This window comes from Macaca fascicularis, chromosome 20 (genome assembly GCF_037993035.2).
Source record: "Macaca fascicularis isolate 582-1 chromosome 20, T2T-MFA8v1.1".
NCBI lineage: Eukaryota > Metazoa > Chordata > Mammalia > Primates > Cercopithecidae > Macaca > Macaca fascicularis.
This window is the reverse complement of record NC_088394.1, coordinates 70,323,965-70,345,808: the sequence shown is the minus strand read 5'-3', so window position 1 is coordinate 70,345,808 and position 21,844 is coordinate 70,323,965. Positions and strand designations below refer to the sequence as shown.

Sequence of the window (21,844 nt, the reverse complement as noted above, 5' to 3'; positions counted from 1 at the left end):
GGGAAGGAAGGCTTCTCTCTCTTTTCAAACTTTATTAAAATGGTGGGTCCAGATTATCACATGTTACCCACTTCTAGTCATGGATCCTTTTTTTTGTGTGTGAGATGGAGTCTCACTCTGTCACCCAGGATGAAGTGCAGTGGCACGATCTCGACTCACTGCAACCTCTGCCTCCAGGGTTCAAACGATGCTTCTGCCTCGGCCTCCCAGGTAGCTGGGATTACAGGTGCCTGTCATGCCCGGCTAACTTTTGTATTTTTAATAGAGACGGAGTTTCACTGTGTTGGCCAAGCTGGTCTCAAACTCCTGACCTCAGGTAATCTACCTGCCTTGGCCTCCCAAAGTCCTGGGATTACAGGTGTGAGCCACCACGCCCAGGCTAGTCAGGGATCCTTCTGGTCATAAATTCTTATCTTTGTTTATGGCCTACACTAAAGTTTCGGAAGTCTTAAGTCAAACCCTTGTATTTTATTTAATTAATTTTTTGAGACAGAGTCTTACTTTATGACCCAGGCTGCAGTGCTGTGGTGCGATCTCTGCTTACTGCAGTCTCTGTCTCCTAGACTCAAGTGATCCTTCCACCTCACCCCCCACCCAAGGGAACTGGGACTACAGGCACATGCCACCACGCCTGACTAACTTTTGTATTTTTTGTGGAGATAGGGTTTCATCATGTTGCTCAGAATGGTCTGGAACTCCTGGGCTCAAGCAATCTGCCCACCTCAGCCTCCCAAAGTGCTGAGATTACAAGTGGGAGCTACAAAACCTTGTGTTTTAGACATTAGATTTCTCAGTACTCTTCTGAAGAATAGTAATTGTGATTATGAAATTTTCAAAGATACTATGGTAAGATCTGAGTGTCTTTGAAAGAATTATAGTAGTGTAGCTGAGGACTTCCTTTTATACTGCTTTGTACTACCTGTTCACAGGTGACTGTCAGGTGATTTCAGTAACAAACTCAGACAAATGCGTGACATTTAAACAGAGTTATTGAAGTCTTTGATCTTGCTTTATTAAACTTGACCAGTTGGTGACATTTACTTTTACAAAATTAATCAACATGATTTTGATATGAGAGAATTATATTGACTGGAAGTGGTAGGCATGAAACATTTGCTAAGTAAAACTTAGAAGAGAGATCTTAGTTGACCAATACCCTCTTGGTTTGTTTGCATGTTAAAAGATGTCTGCATCTGAACAGTTGAACTTAAATACAAAGTTGAACTTAAATGCAAAGGTTCTTTAGAACTTTAAAAGGCATGGGCCAGGCACTGTGGCTCACGCCTGTAATCCCAGCACTTTGGGAGGTCGAGGTGGGTGGATCACAAGGTCAGGAGTTCGAGACCAGCCTGGCCAATATGGTGAAACCTCGTCTCTACTAAAAATACCAAAAAAAATTAGCCGGGCGTGGCAGCACATGCCTGTAATCCCACCTACTCGGGACGCTGAGGCAGGAGAATTGCTTGAATCCGGGAGGCAGAGGTTGCAGTGAGCTGAGTTCGCGCCACTGCACACCAGCCTGGGTGACAGAGCGAGACTCCATCTCAAAAATAAATAAATAAAAATAAAAGACGGGGTGAACAAAACCCAAACTAATCCTCTGATGTTTACTTAAAAACAAAAACCTAAATGAAATTCAAAATAGATATCCGAATCTAGATTTGTGTATAAACGTTAGATGGAGAGATTAGGGTCTGGAACAGACAAATTCCACACGTACTTTTTGTGGCTCAGAAGACTTGGTGGAGTGGGCGAGGCAAGGTGGCTCATGCAGGTAATCCCAGCACTTTGAGAGGCTGAGGTGGGTGGATCCCTTGAGCCTAGGAGTTCGAGACCAGCCTGGGCAACATGGTGAAACTCCGTCTCTCCAAAAATACAAAAAATAACCAGGTGTAGTGGCATGTGCCTGTAGTCCCAACTACTAGGGAGGTTGAGGTGGGAGGGTCACTCGAGGCTGGGAGGTTGAGGCTTCAGTGAACCAAGATTGTACCACTGTGCTCCAGCCTGGGCGACAGAGCGAGACCCTGTCTCAACAAAAACAAGAATATTTGGTGGAGTGATTTAAATACTGTTTTTCCATTAGGATGAGATCTTTCCACCAGAATTTCCTGAATTTATTCCTTTTTTCTAGTTTATCCTAATGTAATTGAACTAACTTAAACTGAAGTTGCCTTCCTGCAGCCAAGAATCTACGTACCTACAAACTTATTCCTGAAGTTGGCTTTAATAAAACACTTCTTTTGTATTTTTTCTTATTTTGAGGTTGATTTATTTTGGGATTGGGGCAATGTAGAATTAACACTCTTCTAGAAGTATACAGTAATTATTACAATCATAGATTATATTTATTACGTACTTACTATGAGCATTGTGCTAGGTGCTTTACATATTTTGCTGCACTTAGGCTTACGAATGTTAAATAATGGCCGGGCACGGTGGCTCACACCTGTAATCCCTGCACTTTGGGAGGCCAAGGTGGGCGGATCATGAGGTCAAGAGATTGAGACCATCCTGGCCAAAATGACGAAACCCTGTCTCTACTATTCAGTACAAAAATTAGCCGAGCATGGTGGCGCGTGCCTGTAATCATGAGGCTGAGGCAGGAGGGTCGCTTAAACCTGGGAGGCGGAGGTTGCAGTGAGCCCTGATCACGCTATTGCACTCCAGCCTGGGCGACAGAGTGAGGCTCCATTTCCAAAAACCAACCAAACAAACAACAAAAAACAAAATTAGCCAGGTGTGGTGGCACATGCCTGAGACAGGAGAATTGCATGAACCCAGGAGGCAGAGGCTGTGGTGGACGGAGGTTGTGGTGAGCCGAGATTGTGCCTTTGCACTCCAGCCTCAGCAACAAGAGTGAAAATCTGCCTCAAACAAAGCAAAACAAAACAAACAAATGTAAATAATTTGTCCAAGATCTTGCAGCTAGTACCCGGAAGAGCCCAAATTTGTTCCCAGATCTCTCTTTCCACAATTTATGCTGCATAGCCAAACCTATAGATTGTATAGCACTATAGGTTTTGTATAGTACTTAGAAGTACTTAGGAATCTTCTTTGTTTTTCCATTAATGCAGATGAACATTCTTTATTGGGGAGGTAATACATTTTCAACCGTTGACATACTTATGTTTTAAGTAATTCTAAAAGGATCTGCATCTGTTCTGCCCATCTTCTTTCACTTCTCCAAGCCATTTCTGTAACAGTATTTTCCCTTCCTTGAAAAGGTAGTCATCTGTTTTTCTGGAATTAGATTTGCAGTCACTTGGGGTCAAGCTGTCTTGCTTGTTATTCCACCCACCCCCCCCAATTCTAACTGAAACTCAGGGAATTAGAATTTGTTCAGGTCGGGTAGTGATCCCTGGCTCAGGTGGAGTACCATCAGCAGGATTCTTCCGGTCTTTTGTACTTTGTACTTTGTTTTCAAAATCAGTTAATTTCATAATAGAAAATTAGCACTTTAAAAGGCACAGATGTGATTTGGAGATTATGGGTAATTTTTAGATTGCATCTTTGTTAATATTTACATTAGTTTATCAGTATTTCCTAAACTATAATAGAGTTGGATATAGCGGTAATTATTGATGTATACCTTTTTTCTACCAACTGTAGAATGATGTTATCTAAGCAAGAAGAAATGTAGGGACCTTTTGAGGATTTTATCAGATTTTTATGCACATTACTAACATTTGCAAAACCAGAAGATTCCAGGTTTTTTTAGAGATGAGTTCTCACTTTGTTGTCCAGGCTGGAGTGCAGTAGCTATTCACAGGCTCTAACATAACACATTACTGCCTCCAACTCGTGGTCTCAAGAGTGCTGTCCACCTCAGCCTCCCAAGTAACTGGGACTTCAGGCATGAGCCACTGAGCCTGGCCTGATTCTGTTTTTAAAATATATTAATTTTTTTTCCCCAGTTTAGCCCTGGTCTCTTTCTTTGAGCTACTCGTCTTTCAGAATTGTGCAGTGAGGTGTGCTGTCTTAATTCAGATGGAAGTGTGCTCCCTGAATCCAAGCTGTACTCTTCAGAAACACCAGTAATTTGCACTGGGTTATACAGAAAGAGTTCTGCACATTCTGGCAGCTCAGCTCCATTTGCTCTTGCTTAGGCCAGTTCAAGTAAACAATGCACTCACCACGGGTCAGTATGGAAGAATTATGGCATGTGCAGGTACTTGGGTCTGGGGCATGAGAAATTATATTTAATTTCAGGACTTTTTCACATCCTGTAATCTTACATCTCTCCTTTGTATTTTATTTTCAAAATTATAAAAGTAACATAGTTGGATTGGTGGTATGAGTTGCATTGACAGAATCATTCCCGATTTACTGGGTGTAAACATTAATGGTGTCAGATGTCTGGAAATTTTTTCTTTTAGTCTAGTTTTTTCTTTCTTTCTCTTTCTTTCTTTCTTTCTTTCTTCCTTTCTTCCTTTCTTCCTTTCTTCCTTCCTTCCTTCCTTCCTTTCTTTCCTTTCCTTCTTTTCCTTCTTTTCCTTCCGTTCCTTCCTTTCCTTCCGTTCCTTCCTTTCCTTCCTTTCTCTCCTTCCTTCCTTCCTTCTTTCTTTCTTTTTCTCTCTTTCCTTCTTTTCTTTCTTTTCATCCTTTCTTCCTTTCCTTTCCTTTGCCTTTTCCTTTTTCCTTTTTTTCTTTTTTCTTTTTTCTTTTTCCTTTCTCCTTTCTCCTTTCTCCCTTCCCTCTTCCTTTTGAGACAGAGTCTCACTCTGTCGCCCAGGCTGGAGTGCAGTGGTATGATCTCTGCTCACTGCAACTTCTGCCTTTTGGGTTCCAGTGATTCTCCTGCCTTGGCCTCCCGAAGTAGCTGGGATTACAGGTACCTGCCACCATGCCCAGCTAATTTTTTTGTATTTTTAGTAGAGATGGGATTTCACCCTGTTGGCCAGGCTGGTCTTGGAAATCCTGATCTCAGGTGATCCACTCGCCTCGGCCTCCCAAAGTGCTGGGATTACAGGCATGACCCACCGCGCCCGGCCTAATCTAGTTTTCTACTTTGCATTTGGCTATAGTAGCTACTGATTTGACAAATTTGTACCTTTGTTCAGCTGTCCCAAATCATATGACAGGGCAAAGAAAGAAAGAATATAAAGGATGCCATATCAAAGTTGATAATTCTGTTCATTATTCATACAGTGCCCTTCAGAGAATTTTTTCACCCTGCATTCTAAAACTCCCATGTAAAAGTTAGCTATACTGTTCAAACCAGATCATCAGATGGTTCATGTGCTTTTCTTAGAGTAGAACTGTCAGTCTAGGACTCCAAGAGGGCAGATTGCTACCTGCTATGTCTCAGAGGATGTAAATATATCATATTTCCTCCCTGCCACCACCCCTTTGAAATAGTGGAAGGGGGAAGAATAGGAAAATACGAACTGGGGAAGTGCGTCCCCAGTCGTGAAGATGTATTCTAAATATTTTCTGAGGTGTGTATGTATATCCTAAACTGGAATAACCTTTTATTTTTGTTTCTTTTTTTACATGTGATATAAAAATTTAAAAGTGCAAAGAATATGTAGTAAAAATAAGTCTTTTTAAGTATCCTTTCAGAAATAATCGGTACACATACAATAAAACATGTGTGTCAGGTATTTTGAATTCTTATTCTTTGCCTGTATGAAGCATGGCCTCTTGGATAGCAGTAACGTTTTTGTTATTTAAAATGGTTAGATTTTTATACAGAGAATGACAGGCCAGTGGTAGCATATATTTGCAAAGCCTTCTATAATATTTGAAGGCCTTCTACATAACTTTTCTCCTGGTGCTTATAACAGCCCCATGAGGTAGGTAAAGCAGGATTTACCTGTTTTATCTAAACGAAATTTGAAGCTTAAAGAATTAAGTGACTTCATCAAGGTTGTTATGCGATGAATGTGCAGTGGAACTGGAATCAAAACCCAAGTCTTTGGCTGTTACTCCAGAATTCTTGTTTCAATTTTGCCTCTCAAACATGATAGCTTGAGGGGATCCATTATCCTGTATCTTCTTTTATGAGATGTGAAAAATACCGTGAGTAGCTAATTTTAGGTTTTGTTTGTTTGTTTTGTTTTGTTTTTTTGACAGAGCCTTGCTCTGTCACCTAGACTGGAGTGCAGTGGTGTAGTCTTGGCTCACTGCAGCCTCTGCCTCCCGGGTTCAAGCAATTCTTCTGCCTCAGCCTCCTGAGTAGCTGGAACTACAGGCGCGCGCCATCATGCCTGGCTAATTTTTGTGTATTTAGTAGAGACAGGGTTTCACCATATTGGCCAGGCTGGTCTTGAACACCTGGTCTTGTGATCTGCCCACCTCAGCCTCCCAAAGTGCTGGGATTATAGACATGAGCCGCCGCACCCAGCAGAATTTTTATACTGTATTTTGGTAGTAGTGGTGTTGTAGTTATAGCGTCAAAGTTCAGAAATATGACCTTTTTGATGTATTTCCTACAAAGCAGTTTATAAACATTAGTGCCACTTTCATTACATGTGGACACCATAACTGACTGTATTCAGGCAACTGAGCAGTGAAAGCAAGGCCTTTTATCTCTTGATAGCTGTGTGCCTGCTGTGGCTAGCAGCCAAAGGGATAAACCTGTCCAAGGTTCTTCCCTTCTGTGCCAAAGTGGAATCTGAACAAGCATTTGATAGAGTGCCTGACTCTCTTTCCTTCTCCCATCATTTAGGTAAAAATGCTTAACACCAGCACCAAACTGTATTCTAGATTTCTAAGTCATCTCCTATGGAGAAAAAATGAATGGTGGGTGGAAAAAGTTTTCAGATAGTAGACTGTCATGGGGATGATTTTTTAGTCCCAACAGACTAAAAACTCTTGTCATTGCAAAACAATCCTTACGTTTCTTAAATGTTAGGCAGCCCCAGATGGGAATTTGATGAAAACATTGGCTGAGCTCTGTATATGAAAAGGAGTATCTCTTTAAGTGTTTCTCTGAAGGGATGGCCTATCTCCTATTGTTTATAAGCACTGTGTTTCTAATTCCTGATAGTAAAATAAATGGGAAATGTGAGGAGAGAGTTTACAGTTTTTTCATATACAGCAGAAAAAATTACGTTTTTGTAATTTACATTTTATAAAATTTACAGTTTATACTTACAAAATTTACATTTAATACTTTATAAAATGTATATAATAAATATATTTATTTTTATATTCATGGGTTAATAAAGGTTATAATCCAATGTAAAAGTCATTACATTTGCCATAATGTAATGATTCAGTTTTTGTTCGGTAACTAGATTGCTCTGTGTGTGTGTGTGTGTGTGTGTGTGTGTGTGTGTATGTATATATGTATTTTTTTCACTCACAGGTCAACCATGAACTATATTCTTATTTGTTATTTTTTATTTCCTGCTGTAGGCATAGAAGATGAGAAATTATACTAATTTGAATATTTCCATTTGGTTAGTTTAACTAGTGTTGTTAGAGTTTTCTTAAACAAAAATAAGATGTAATTTGACTTCTCAAAGTAAAGTTTGGGGCAAAACGTCTTCTCTAGGGAGATGGATCTTTCTGTCAGGGAGTCAGGAGTTAGTCTTTTTTTAGGGGTGGAAGGAGGTCAACCATTAGGTCCAAAGTGGTGGTTTGAGTAATTAGCATTTGCTGTGTGTTTTCATATTTTCAGAATAGGAATATAACTTCACTGAAGATGACTTAATTAGTACTTGATAAAGCTGAAAGTCCTGTTAGTATATTTATACCTATGAGTAAGTATGCTCTCTGAATCATTCTGTTAATTCCCAGTGTAAAATTACATATACCCTTTTGTTTTATTAGAATTAAAGAGCATTGAGGAGATTTTTCATTTTAAAGGTACAAGACAAGTTTTAACCTTAACATAGCCCACTCACTGTTCTGTATTTATGTGAGACCTTCTAAGAACCAGGGATAAATGGGCTCTAATTTGTCTGTGAGGGTCTTGCCTGTCTATCTTTAAAACTTAACGTGTTCCTATAGGAGTGAGTAACTATGTAATATTTGACAACTGTTATCCCACTGCCCACTTGGGAAGCACACAAATAGTAAAAGTAAAAGAAATTATCACACTGTGTTTAGCATGACGTCTTAATTTGAACTATGAGAAACCATTATTGGACCAATGTTGGGATTTTCACTAAAGCCTTGTTATCCTAGCATGTGTTAGGAGATGTCAAATGAATAAGCCTAGGAGTGATTGTCGTGGGGTCCCTCACTTTTCCTGCCGTTGGCACAGAATGTGCCTTTCCAACACCACCCACAGCCTAGTAGTGCTCCACCCTGCACAGCCTACCTCTCATCTGCCTCAACGTGCACACAACAGCCTTAACCAAACCATAACCACCTCTGAGACTTAATTCAAATGTACCCTCCTCCATGAAACCTTCTCTGACTGACTTTATTGCCATACTCATCTCATAGGGTTAGCGGTGCTTCTTTCCTTCTTTAAAATATCAGATCCCCTTTCCCCCTAAAAACTTCACATTCAGACTTGTATGATGATTAGATATGCACTTGAGAGCCAGTTTCTGTATCTCATGCCTTTTTAAGAAAAAAAAAAAAATCTCAATCTCCCGTTGGACCTGTACAGTGACTCCTTTTTGAAAAGGTGGTTGAACATTAAAGACTTAAATAAAAGCAGCTACAACTCTTTAGTGAATCAGAGCATTGTTGGAAGGCATAAAGCCTGTGCTGATCACTGTCCTTTTGGAAAAAAAATAAACTATCCCTGGGTACAAACAAGAAAAATAAATTCTGATAGAGCCAGAATAAGGCACTAAGAGGAAAGTAGTTCTAAACCTGAGGATTGAGATTCCATTTAGACTTGCTCAGGAAAGTTTCCCAGTGGTAAAAGATTGGGCTTATTTTGTTAGATACCAGCTACATTATCTTCATTGTCTTTGGGACTTTGGACCAGGTTAATAAATGAATTGTTCATATGATGGGAAGTTACTGGGTTCTTAATGAATAAACTCCCAGAAGACTTGACTTACTACTGCAGCAGAGTGTCTCCAATGGAAAGGAGGCATTAGGTCATCGCTTGCTTTCAAATTTTTCTAAGGCCATAGAAGCACTGACACTGTTGGCATCTTTTGTTTGTTTTCTCCTCGGGGATTCATAAACAAATCTATTGTCACTTAATTTAGTAACAGGTGTCTTAGAAAAAAGACCCTATTCCTTTATGTGATCTGATGTAGTTCAACTTCAGTGGAAACTGTAGAATGTTCCATATTTTAGACAATATCCAACTCCCAAGCATTTCTGTTTCAGAAACTGGGACACCTTCCAAGATAGCTTTATGAATCCTTTAATTTCTCCTGCCAGACTCATTAACTCAGCCTATTCACCTTGGGGAAATCATAGTTCCAGACTTTCTGTAAAAACCCTCCTAAGTGAATGTGGTAGTTGATTTGAGAACATTCAGACTCAAGCTTTCCAGTAGTTTATTCTGAAACCTGTTTGTTGTGACTTTGACTAGCAGAGAATAAGGTGAAAGAGTAGTAACCATCATAATATACATTATATAAATACAAATTATCTACCTTTAAAAAAAGTTGAAATTCAGTAAGTACATTTTTAAATTCCACATCTCAGATTTTATAGACTCCTAAAGCTGGAAAGAACCGCAACCAGTGTTTGACCAGTATTTCTTAATTTTTTTCTTGTCTTGTGGATCCTTTTGAGATTATGATAGCTGTTGTGGATATTCTTCTCAGAAGAATATACATACACACAAATGCTTGCATTCAATTTCAAGATATCTCAGACTCCCAAAGCCTGTTCATGGATTCCCATTCTAGTTCAAAGCCTATCGTTAGGGGTTTAGAGAAGTTAAGTGATGTACCTAAAGTCACACAGCTTCTATAGCTAAATACTATAGAAAAGTGGCAGGGTTCTTTTTTGTTTTCTGGTTTTTGTGGGGTTTGTTTTGCTTTTTGACCGTTTCCTGCTGCACTCATCATGTTCTTTATTGAAGTCAAGCAGGTGTCTCCAAGTACTTGGTGCTTTTCCCTTTACTGCCTTTGTTTGCTATATCGTTTATACAGCATTACCCAAGTTCCTTCTCTGTTTTAGTCACTGATGCATTGGGATGGGGTATGTGCATAGTTCTCTTCATTTTCTCATTCTTCCATTTATAATAGTTTATTTATTGATACTAATATATGCAACATCAAGAATCACTTCTCTCATATTTGGTCATTAAATTAGCAGCTGTTTATGATGCTTTTCATAACTTTTTTTCTTACAGTTTTCCATTGTAAGAGGACAGTTTTATTTCCAATGAGTAAACACTTGATGTAAGAGACCTTCCTTTTTGAAGCCCAGATTTCTATCTCCAGCATAAGGAGTAGCTGATAATTGCGACATAGCTCAGCTTCTAATTTGAAGGAGCCAGCACTTTGCCCTGGGTTTGAAGAGTGCAGGTAGAGGCAGGAATCTTAATGATGGGTTGAAGTTTTTTTCCTCTATCTTGGTCATGTTCTTCCTATCATTTGAAAAATTAGTAACCATACCCCCCAGTAGATAGATACTTATAAAATATTAGTTACACCCATGTTACATGCATTATAAAAATACATTAAAACGTAAAGGATAAGCTTTTTTAAAAACAGAAGCTCTGTTATTTTCTTCCTGCCCACCAAGGGATCCTTAACTTCTTCCTTGAGGAATCCACTCCTTTTTGGAGATCACTCTTCTAATTCTTTAGGCCTATATCAAGTCCCTCCTCTTGGTTGTTTGATTTCACTATTTTAACTGTACAACTGGATTGTAAACAACTTGAGATTAGAGACCAGATAGAGTCTTGTCTTTGTATCTTGCAACAATACCTAGCACAGTTTTGAGTTCATCATCATTATTCAAAATATACTTCTTGGCTAATTCTTGGGATCATCTCAGAGCATTATTTTACTATTACCAAAGAGGAAGAAAAAATCCTCAGTTTTATCTTATTTTAGTAATTCTGGGTGTTATTCCTCATGCTATTCATCTTCTAGGATTAGAGACACGTGAGCCTATCTGCACTTACAGTTTTGTGGAAATAGATGTACTTTATCTGAAGAAGTGGTTTAATTGGGAAACAATGAGAATGGTGCAGTATGAGAACCAAACCTGAATCAGTACCCGCATCTGTTTTCATTCCTTGAAATTTCTGTTCATTATTGGTTCTTTATCAAATGACTGAGTGACAAAGCGTAGTGTTTTCTTTTTATTTATTTATTTTTATTTACTTTCTCGAGTTCATTTATGCTGACATATTGATGCACCCACCATTTCCGGGGTGGTATAAAGTACTCCTTTGTATTTCATATTTTGTAGTCTCTGTTCTGTTCCTCTAAACCACCACTGTGTTACTGGATTCTAAAAACCCTTCTAAATTTCTGAAATTAATTGTTCACAATTACACTTAACAATTCTTCCTAACGATTTGGTTCCATGAATCTCAAAGACCTAACACCATAACCTTGTTCTTAGGGTATTCCTAGTCTATCATCTTTTCTTTCTGGGTACAGAAACTAAACCTAGGAAAAGGCTGAACGTACTGGTTCATGCTTGTGGTCGTAGCACTTTGGGCGACTGAGGCAGGAAGATCACTTGAAACCAGAAGTTTGAGATCAGCCTAGGCAACATAGCAAGACCTGGTCTATACAATAAAAATTTTAAAATCTAACCAACCATCATGGCACGTGCCTTTAGTCTGAGCTACTAGGGAGGCTGAGGCAGGAGGATCAATTAAGCCCAAGAGGTGAAGGCTGTATTGAGCCATAATGGTGCCATTGCCCTTCAGCCTGGCAACAGAACAAGACTCCATCTCAAAACCAAATGAATGAATGAATACAAAAATAAAACCCATTTATAGTCAGTTGCAAATCAATAGGAAGAGAGATGAAAAGCAAGCACTGGTGCCCGGATTTGCACTTTTGTGTCTCCATGGATTATGTCATTTTTTCAAGAGCACTACATTAGTGCTCTTGCTTTCTAATATAATTCACTAATTTTAGATCATAGCTGTTTCAGGTTCTAATTTAAAGGCTTTGATATTTTTATTTTATTTGTTTGATAGATATATTAGGCATTTTTTCTTCATAACAGACACCCTCAGTATTTCATGGGCTTAACTTGGGGCTTGTTTTTCTTGCCCATGAGTTATTCAAGATGGCTTTGCTTCAGGCTACAGGTTGAGGGTTAAGTTCAGGTCTGCTCCACGGGTCTCTCCTTTTCTTTGTACTACCATGTTCTCATGGGGAATGGCAGGGGTGCAGGAATACAGGCCAAACTACCCAGGCACATTTAAATTCTCTTCTCATATTGTCTCTCCTAAAACTCCATTGGCCCGAGCACATCAGTGACCTATATTATATTATGTTGCATTAACAGTATTACTAAGCACACAGTACTGCACCTCTTAGGAAGGAATGACATCATCCATGGAGACTCAATTAACTGCAAATGTGGACTCCAGTGCTTGCTTTTCATCTCTTTTGCTATGTTGATTTGCTCAACTTCAGTGGAGCCAGGTGTATACTCAGTTTATAGCAGGAGGCGGTACAGACTTACAAAACAGAGGATCTAGATGTAAAATCCTATGCAAGCGAAAAATTGGAAGAAATAATCTAATCTCCCGCTGTAGGGAAGTAAATCATTAAAACAGTAATTAATTTGCTGATATAGTCCTGTGGACTGTAAACATGACAATAATTTTCTTTCTATGGGGAGCTTACATTTTATTTGACTACATTTTTTTTGAAAATTCTCTATTGCTCTAAATTTCTTTCAAGAATGACCCTTTAATCCAAAATTGTTGTTTAGTAGAAATGAGTATAAGTAGAGAAGACTGATATTACTTGCTTTCCATGCCTTGTTTGAGAAAGAACTAGAATTGCTAATTGATTGGGAAAACTTAAATGATAGATTTTAAAAGGATAGTATAGAAAACTGCCTAAGTAAAAGCATTCTGTTAATAAACTATTAGAGATATAAGTTAAACTTCAAATTGAGGTAGTGGGAACAGAGTTAAGCTAGGTTAACTCAGCATGGAGGCTGATTTCTGAGACTCAGAAAGGCACCTTAAAAAGGCATTGAAGTATCTGCTGTTAGACAAGTAGGGAGAAAGCTGAAAATTACTGTGTTATATAATACAACCTTATGATTACCTAGCAACCTAATTAAAGTCAATGTTAATGTATGTTGTAAGTATAAAGATGAGTTTGTACGTTGCTAATACTTACTGAATTCTGCAGTGGAATTAATAGTTCCATAGGGAAACCATTTTTTTCTTGAAATAATGCTGGGTGTGGCCACTTGATTTGTTGTATTTTCTTTATTGCCTTATCTTTATCCTTGAACAGAAAACATCTGTTTATTTTTAAAGTAGCATGTTTTGCTACCTAAATTGATAATATTTAAGTTATAGACACACAGAATTCACTTTATATAAACAGATTATTTAAACAGGTTAGAATACTATGGAAACTCAAAATAAATTGTGCTTTTTTTTTTTTTTGGAGACGGAATCTTGCTCTGTTGCCCAGGCTGGAGTGCAATGATGCAATCTCAGATCACTGCAATCTCTGTTTCCTGGGTTCAAGCAATTCTTCCACTTCAGCCTCCCGAGTAGGTGGGACTACAGGCATGTGCCACCACGCCTGGCTAATTTTTGTATTTTTACTAGAGATGGGGTTTCACTACGTTGGCCAGGCTAGTCTTGAACTCCTGACCTCAAGTAATCTGCCTGCCTTGGCCTCCCAAAGTGCTGGGTTACAGGTGTGAGCCACTGCGCCCCACCAGGAAGTGGTGCCTTATTATGGTGTGTTTTATTGCAGTTGTGTCTCCTTTGAAGGCACGAACAAGGAAACTAAAGGAGATATGTATTGCAAAACTATGTAATATTATGTGAAACCTAGTCCACCCTTTTTTCTGTCATGGAATTGAAATTTCTTTCTCTCTCTGTTTTTTTTTTTTTTTTTTGGAGATGGAGTTGCTCTGTGGCCCAGGCTGGAGTGCAGTGGTGCAGTGGTGCGATCTTGGCTTACTGCAAGCTCTGCCTCCTGGGTTCACGCCATTCTCCTGCCCCAGCCTCCCAGAGTAGCTGGGATTACAGGTGCCCGCTACCACGCCCGGCTAATTCTTTTGTGTTTTTAGTAGAGATGGGGTTTCACTGTGTTAGCCAGGATGATCTTGATCTTCTGACCTTGTGATCCACCTGCCTTGGCCTCCCAAAGTGCTGGGATTATAGGCGTGAGCCACCACACCCCGCCTGAAAGTTCATTTTATCTCTGGTTTGTGTATCTGGCTTTACAAAGCAAATGTATTCATAGGAATATATTTCCAAATGTTTAAAAAAAAACTTTTTGTTATTAATTATAGACTCACAGGAAGTTTCAAAAACAGTACCTAGAGGTCTTATGTACCCATCACGTAGCTTCTCCCAATGGTGACATTAGGCCAATTTAAAAATCATTGATGGGGGCTGGGAATGATAACTCATGCCTTAATCTCAGCTGTTTGGGAAGCTGAGGTGGGTGGATCACTTGAGCCGAGAGTTCAACACCAGCCTAGGCAACCTGGTCTCTATAAATAATACCAAAAATGTCAGCTGGGCTTTTGCGCCTGTAGTCCCAGCTACTCAGGAGGCTGAGGCCAGAGGATCATCTGAGCCCAGGAGGTGGAGGCTGCAGTGAGCCATAATTGCGCCACTGCAAGGCAGCCTGGGTGACAGAGTGAGATCCTGTCTCAAAAAAAAAAAAAAATTGAGGGACTTTCTCTGCACTCTATAATAAACCTGAATTACAACGTGTCCTGTACGGATCCTTATGTCATTGTTGCTTTATTTATTGCTTTAGCACATTCTTCTTCACTCTCCCCATCTTCACACTGTACCATTGATTGGGAAGGGATTAAGTCTCATGTACCTTTCTGGTACATTTCTCCCCAACAGCCTAAAAGATATGCAAGCTCCATTTTACTGCTTATGTTGAAGAAGCATATTTGGTTGAATATTCAGATTTCTTGTTTTGAGTTTATTTTGGTGGTGTTTGAAAACTTGAAAGGTTCTATATATATATAATGTTTTACATCATCTCTTTTTTTTTTCTTCTAGCCTGAAAATGAAATTTCTTCAGACTGCAATCATGTAAGTATGGATTTTCTGTGATGCACCATATGTGCTTTATAGATACGATGACATATTTCGGGATGCTCTTCCTGTTGTTCTGGAAAGTGCTATGTTTTCTTACAGTCTTAATCTTAAAAGGATGACACACTTTAAGGACCCTGGTAAAATCAACAAATAAGCCTTCATTGTAGAAGCCTGCAGGCTCTCCCAAATAATATTTATGTACTTAAGGTTAAATTTTTCTTCAGTTACAGCTACCATGTGAAAATAATTCTCTGCTTATCAAGTTTACGACTTTAGAATTTCCTATTTTAAAGTTCTCTCATTTACTTATCACACAGTCATCTTCTATTTGCCAAACACTATAGTAGCACATTAAAAGGAGACTGATGTGAAATCAAGTCTGTGCAAAAAGTATTGGGTGCTTTGGTAGAAGTCTATACAGAAGACATTGGAGACACAAAAATGAATTTTTTCCAGGTGAGTTGATGTCAGGAAAGGCTTAATAAGGAGATGAGGCTGGGCGTGGTGGTTCACACCTGTAATCCCACCTTTTTGGGAGGCTGAGGCAGATGGATCACTTGAGGCCAGGAGTTTGAGACCAGCCCAGCCAACATGGAGAAATCCCATCTCCACTAAAAAAAAAAAAAAAAAATTAGCTGGGCATGGTGGTTCGTGCCTGTAATCCCAGCTACTCTGGAAGCTGAGGCAGGAGAATCGCTTGAACCCGAGAGGCGGAGGTTTTAGTGAGCCAATATTGTGCTACTGCACTCCAGCCTGGGCAACAGAGCAAGACTTTGTCTTAAATAAATAAATAAAGGAGGTGATACTTGGTTTGGGTCTTAGAAGAAGCGGACGTCTGTATGTGGCAAAAGTCACTCTATCACATTATAGAAGGTAGGTTGGACCAGAGACTGTGTAAGCAGAGACAGATTGGCTATTTAGGTTAACTGCTTATTCTTACGAAAACCTAGGTAAGTCAAGTACAAAATAAAACGAGAGGAGTACTAGAAGAATAGAGGGAAGGCTTTTCTAAATATGACACAACCCCAAAAGATGTTTTAAAAATATGTATCTGCATCTATATCTGATTACATTAAAGCTTTCTCCCCAAAAAATGTTTTTGCATTGCAGATGAAAAGGACTATTTGTTAATAGAAAGTGCTATTAATAAACATAACAGACATGAATAGACTGTTCACAGGAAAAGAAAAAGATATCCAATAAACAATAAAAAGCTTATTCTCCCTCAGAATCAAAAACATAAAAATTCAACAAAGAATGAGTACACTGTTGTTATCCATTTGATTGGCAAATATCAAAAATTTGGTAAATGGGTACGCACCTATAGTCCCAACTACTCAGGAGGCTGAGGCTGGAGGACCCCTTGAACCAGGAGTTGGAGGTCATAGTGACCTATGATTACAACACTACACTGCAGCCTGGGTGACAAAGTGAGACCCCCATGTCTTAACAAGAAAAAAAAAAGGATAAATACACAGTATTGATAAGGATGTATGTATTTAAGCATTCCCTAGCCCATAGATCAACGAACTACGACACATAGGTCAAATCCAGTCTACTACCTGTTTTTATACATAAAGTTTTATTGAAACAGCCACACCATTTATTTGCGTTTTGCCAGTGGCTGCTTTTCACACTAGGATGGCAAAGTTGAGTAACTGCAACAGTGACTGTAGGTCCCTCAAAATCGTTACTTTCTGGCCCACTGCAGAAGTTTGCTGAACCCTGTTCAAGCCTATGTATGGGAATAAAAACAAGCTATAAAGCAGTCAACCTAAAATGCATATGTTTTGACCCAGCATTTCTACTTCTATGAATTTTATGGATAGTTATACTTAAAATAATGGATAAGGATGTGTCTATAAAAGGATATTTGTTGTGGCATTATTTATAAAGCAAAAGATTAGGGGAAAACCCCAAAATCCATCAATAGACTGAATCTGACAGAAGAGAAACCCAGAAAAAACGTTGATGTGTGCCTTAGAACTCTCAAAGAGCCAGCCGGACGCGCTGGTCCATGCCTATAATCCCAGAACTTTGGAAGGCTCAGGTGGGTGGATCACCTGAGGTCAGGAGTTGGAGACAAGCCTGGCCAACACAGTGAAACCCCTCTACTAAAAATTAAAAAATTAGCCAGGCGTGGTGGCGCACCCCTGTAATCCTGGCTACTTGGGAGACTGAAACAGGAGAATCGCTTGAACTGGGGAGATAGAAGTTGCAGTGAGATCACGCCACTGCACTCCAGCCTGGGTGACAGAGTGAGACTGTCTCAAAAAAAAAAAAAAGAACTCTCAAAGAGCCAAGGAATAGGAAGGATATGATATTGCTGAAAATGGGGGACAAACAGTATCCAAAAAACAGGAGATTTGGTTGAAGGTCTATGTAAGAAGCAGTCAGGACTCTTTAGAGAACAATTATATAACCCAGAAATTCTATAATACAGCATTCATAATGTCCCGCATGCTACCAGAAATGGCTGCATATGAGAAGAAGCAGGAAGATATCGAGAGATAAAGTAGCCAGTAGAGAGAGATCCCGAGAAGAGATAATTCATATATTGGAATTATTAATAGCAGACAAGGATTTCAAATAACTAATAAAATAGAGGAAAATAAAATATTTTCCTATAAATAAAATAGAGGAAAATTAAAATGGATAAAAATATGAAGTATTTCAACAGAGAATTAGTCTTTATTGAGAAAATCAATTGGATATTTTTCAGACTAGATATAATTTCAAACATTAAGAACTTATGCGTAGTTATAAAAGACAGCTTTAGTGGAAATAAAAACAGATTCATGACCAGGTGCGGTGGTTCACACCTGTAATCTCAGCACATTGGCAGGCTGAGGCGGGCGGATCACTTGAGGTCAGGCCTTCTAGATAAGCCTGTTCAACACGGTAAAAAAAACCCTGTATTTACTAAAATTACAAAATCAGCCGGGCATGGTGGCAGGTACCTGTAACCCCAGCTACTCAAGAGACTGGAGGCGGGAGAATCGCTTGAACCTGGGAGGCGGAGGTTGCAGTGAACCAATATCACACCACTCCAGCCTGGGCAACAGAGCAAGACTCTATCTAAAAAAAAAAAAAAAAAAAAGGCAGAATGGAATAGAAGCAATATTTGAAGAAATAATGGCCAAGATGTTTTCCCAAATCTAATGAGAGGCATTAACCCACAAATTCAGCAAACTTAGTGAACCTCAAGAGAAATCCATACTCACTTAACAATTTTTTTTTTTTTTTTTTTTGAGACAGATTATTGCTTTGTCACCAAGGCTGGAGTGCAATGGCGCCATCTCAGCTCACTGAAACTTCCGCCTCTGGGATTCAAGTGATTCTCCTGCCTCAGCCTTCTGAGTAGCTGGGATTACAGGTGCGTGCCACCATGCCCAGCTAAGTTTTGTATTTTTAGTAGAGACAGGGTTTCACCATGTTGGTCAGGCTGGTCTAGAACTCCTGACCTCAGGTGATCCTCTCACCTAGACTTCCCAAAGTGCTGGGATTGTAGGCGTGAGCCACCACGTCCAGCCTAGACACGTTATTAACAATCTGCCAAAACTGAAAGATAAAAAGAAAATTCAACAAACAGGCAGAGAAAAAGAGACTTTCTCTTGAGGGAGGGAAAATGACAGCTGACTTCTCAACAAAGCAAGCAGTAGAAACTAGAGACAAATGAAACAAAAAATGTAAAATGTTGAGAGAAAATGCCACCATAGAATTCTATATCCAGCAAAAAATATCCCTTTAAAAAATGAAAATAGGCCAGGCACCATGGCTCATACCTGTAATCCCAGCATTTTGGGAGGTAGAGGCAGGCAGATCACTTGAGGCTAGGAGTTGAAGACCAGCCTGGCCAACATGGTGAAATCCTGTCTCTATTAAAAATACAAAAATGGCCAGGTTTGGTGGCTCACACCTGTAATCCTACCTAGCACTTTGGGAGGCCAAGGTGGGCACATCACTAGGTCAGGAGATCGAGACCATCCTGGCTAACACGGTGAAACCCCGTCTCTACTAAAAATACAAAAAATTAGCCAGGCATGGTGGTGGATGTAGTCCCAGCTGCTCGGGAGGCTGAGGCAGGAGAATTGTGTGAATGCGGGAGGCAGAGCTTGCATTGAGCCGAGACCGCACCACTGCACTCCAGCCTGGGTGACAAAGCAAGACTCCATCTCAAAAAAAAAAAATTCTAAACATTAACCACTGCACCTGTAATCCCATCTACTTGGGAGGCTGAGGCACGAGAATCACTTGAACTGGGGAGGCAGAGGTTGCAGTGAGCTGAGATCCTGCCACTGCACTCACCCCTGGCCAACAGAGCGAGACTGTATCTCAAAAAAAAAAAACAAAATAAAATAGGTGTTATCACACAAGCAAAAGCTGATAATATTCTCCCACATTTGCACGCTGTGAGAAATCCTAAATTCTTGAAGCTGAAAGGATCACAAATTGAATCACAGAAATAGCACTAGAAGAGAGAAATAATTGATAAATACGACTATTATTCTTTCATTCTTTAAGAGAACTGGCCAGACGCAATGGCTCACGCCTGTAATCCCAGCACTCTGGGAGGCAGAGGTGGGTGGATAACGAAGTCAAGAGATCGAGACCATCCTGGCTAATATGGTAAAACCCCGTCTCTACTAAACATAAAAAAAAAATTAGCCGGATGTGGTGGCGGGTGCCTCTAGTCCCAGCTACGTGGGAGGCTGAGGCAGGAGAATGGTGTGAACCCAGGAGGCAGAGCTTGCAGTGAGCTGAGATTGCGTCACTGCACTCCAGCCTGGGCAACAGAGCAAGACTCTGTCTCATAAAAAATAAAAATAAAAATAAAATAGGTGTTACCAATCTAAAGCTGAGAATATTCTTCTCCCACATTTGCACGCTGTGAGAAACCCAAAATTCTCGAAGCTGAAAGGATCACAAATTGAAGCACAGAAATATGAGCACTAGAAGAGAAAAATAATTGATAAATATGACTATTATTCTTTCATTCTTTAAGAGAACTGACTTGGCCAGGCGTGGTGGCTCACACCTGTAATCCCAGCACTTTGGGAGGCCGAGATGGGAGGATCACCTGAGGTCAGGAGTTTGAGACCAGCCTGGCCAACATGGTGAAACCCCATCTCACTAAAAATATAAAAATTAGCCGGATTGGTGGTGCGCACCTGTAATCCCAGCTACTTGGGAGGCTGAGGCATGAGAATCACTTGAACCCGGGACGTGGAAGTTGCAGTAAGCCTAGATAGCGCCATTGCAATCCAGCCTGGGCAAAAAGAGCGAAACTCCGTCTCAAAGAAAAAAAAAAAGAGAGAACTGACTTAAGCCAAAGCAATAACAATATACTTTCAGATTATAACATGTAGAATAAAATATATGACAACAGTAGCACAAAGGGTGGGTAGGAATAAAAATATAATTTTACTTTGGAATATTCTTATATTGTATATGAGGTAGCATAATATCAATTCAGTTTGGACTGTGACCAAGTTAAGGATGTATAATCAGGATACAGATTTGTTCCACATAATGATTGTTCAGTTAATGGTATTTAGCCATCATGACTCTTACAAGTTGTTAGCACTTTACCCAAAACACAGAATATTCCCTGAGACATCATTGTTTTAGGCACATTTGCATGTAGCGACTTACTCAGCACTAGTCAGGCTATCACATGGAAGAAATTTGAATTCTATCTCATAGTTAGGAGTGCTAAAGGAGTGATAGCAGGGAGTGATCAAGTAGCATCTTCTGTTCCTCTTCAGTGTGTGTTGCACATACAGTATTTCTCCATGTCAAAAAGTGGTTTTTGGTGTTGGTTTTGTTTTGCTTTTTGAGACAAGGTCTAGGTCTGTCACGCAGGCTAGAGTGTAGTTGTGTAATCATGGCTCACTCCAGCCTTAACCTTCCGGACTCAAGTGATCCTCCCACCTCAGCCTCCTGAGTAGCTGGGACTACAGATGCACACCACCATGCCCTGCTAATTTTTGTATTTTTTGTAGAGATGGGGTTTCACCATGTTGCCCAGGCTGACATCTAACTCCTGGGCTCAAGCAATCCAACCTTCTCGGCCTCCCAAAGTGTTAGAACTACAGGTGTAAGCTGCTGTACTCAGCCCAAAGTGTAATTTTTTAAATCTCAAAGATTCTTCTACAGGTAATGTCGTGAATCTTTCCACATCAGGAGTTTTTTCTAAGTGCCAAAGTTCTAAGGAAAAGAATTATCATAAAATATGTCTTCGCACTGATAATGAATGCCTGCTCATAGTCAGTCATCTGATTTTACATTACTTTCCAGAGAATGATTCCCTAATACCCTGCCTTTACCAACCATCACCAACTCTCAAGTCTTCTCTCTCTCCTTTGGAGAGTACGATGAACTTCCATTATGTTATGTTTTATGTACAAGTTATATTTTACTTGAAAATTGTTGTTTGTTACTTATATACTATTTTCATTTTTCAGTTGATACTTCTCTCTCTGAAAATTGGGTGTCTGACCAACCTGAATAACGTCTATTTATTTATTTTTGAGATGGAGTCTTGCTCTGTCTCTATTTTGTAGAGATATGGGGGTCTTGCTCTGTGGCCCAGGCTGGTCTCCATCTCCTGGTCTCAAGTGATCTGCCTGCCTTAGCCTCCCAAAGTGCTGGGATTACAGGCATGAGCCACTGCGCCTGACCAGATAACTTGAACTTCATCACAATTAAAAACTTTTGTGCGGC

At 39.7% G+C, this 21,844-nt stretch overlaps 1 protein-coding gene across 2 annotated transcripts in view; it reads left to right on the top strand.

Moving 5' to 3' along the window:
• Window positions 1-21,844, top strand: part of GLG1 (golgi glycoprotein 1) — a 159,485-nt gene that overhangs the window by 64,509 nt on the left and 73,132 nt on the right. For both annotated transcript variants that reach the window (XM_005592540.5, XM_065537160.2), the window contains exon 2: window positions 15,080-15,112. In XM_005592540.5, coding sequence (XP_005592597.3) covers window positions 15,080-15,112 — 33 coding nt within the window. The remainder of the gene's footprint in view (window positions 1-15,079; window positions 15,113-21,844) is intronic.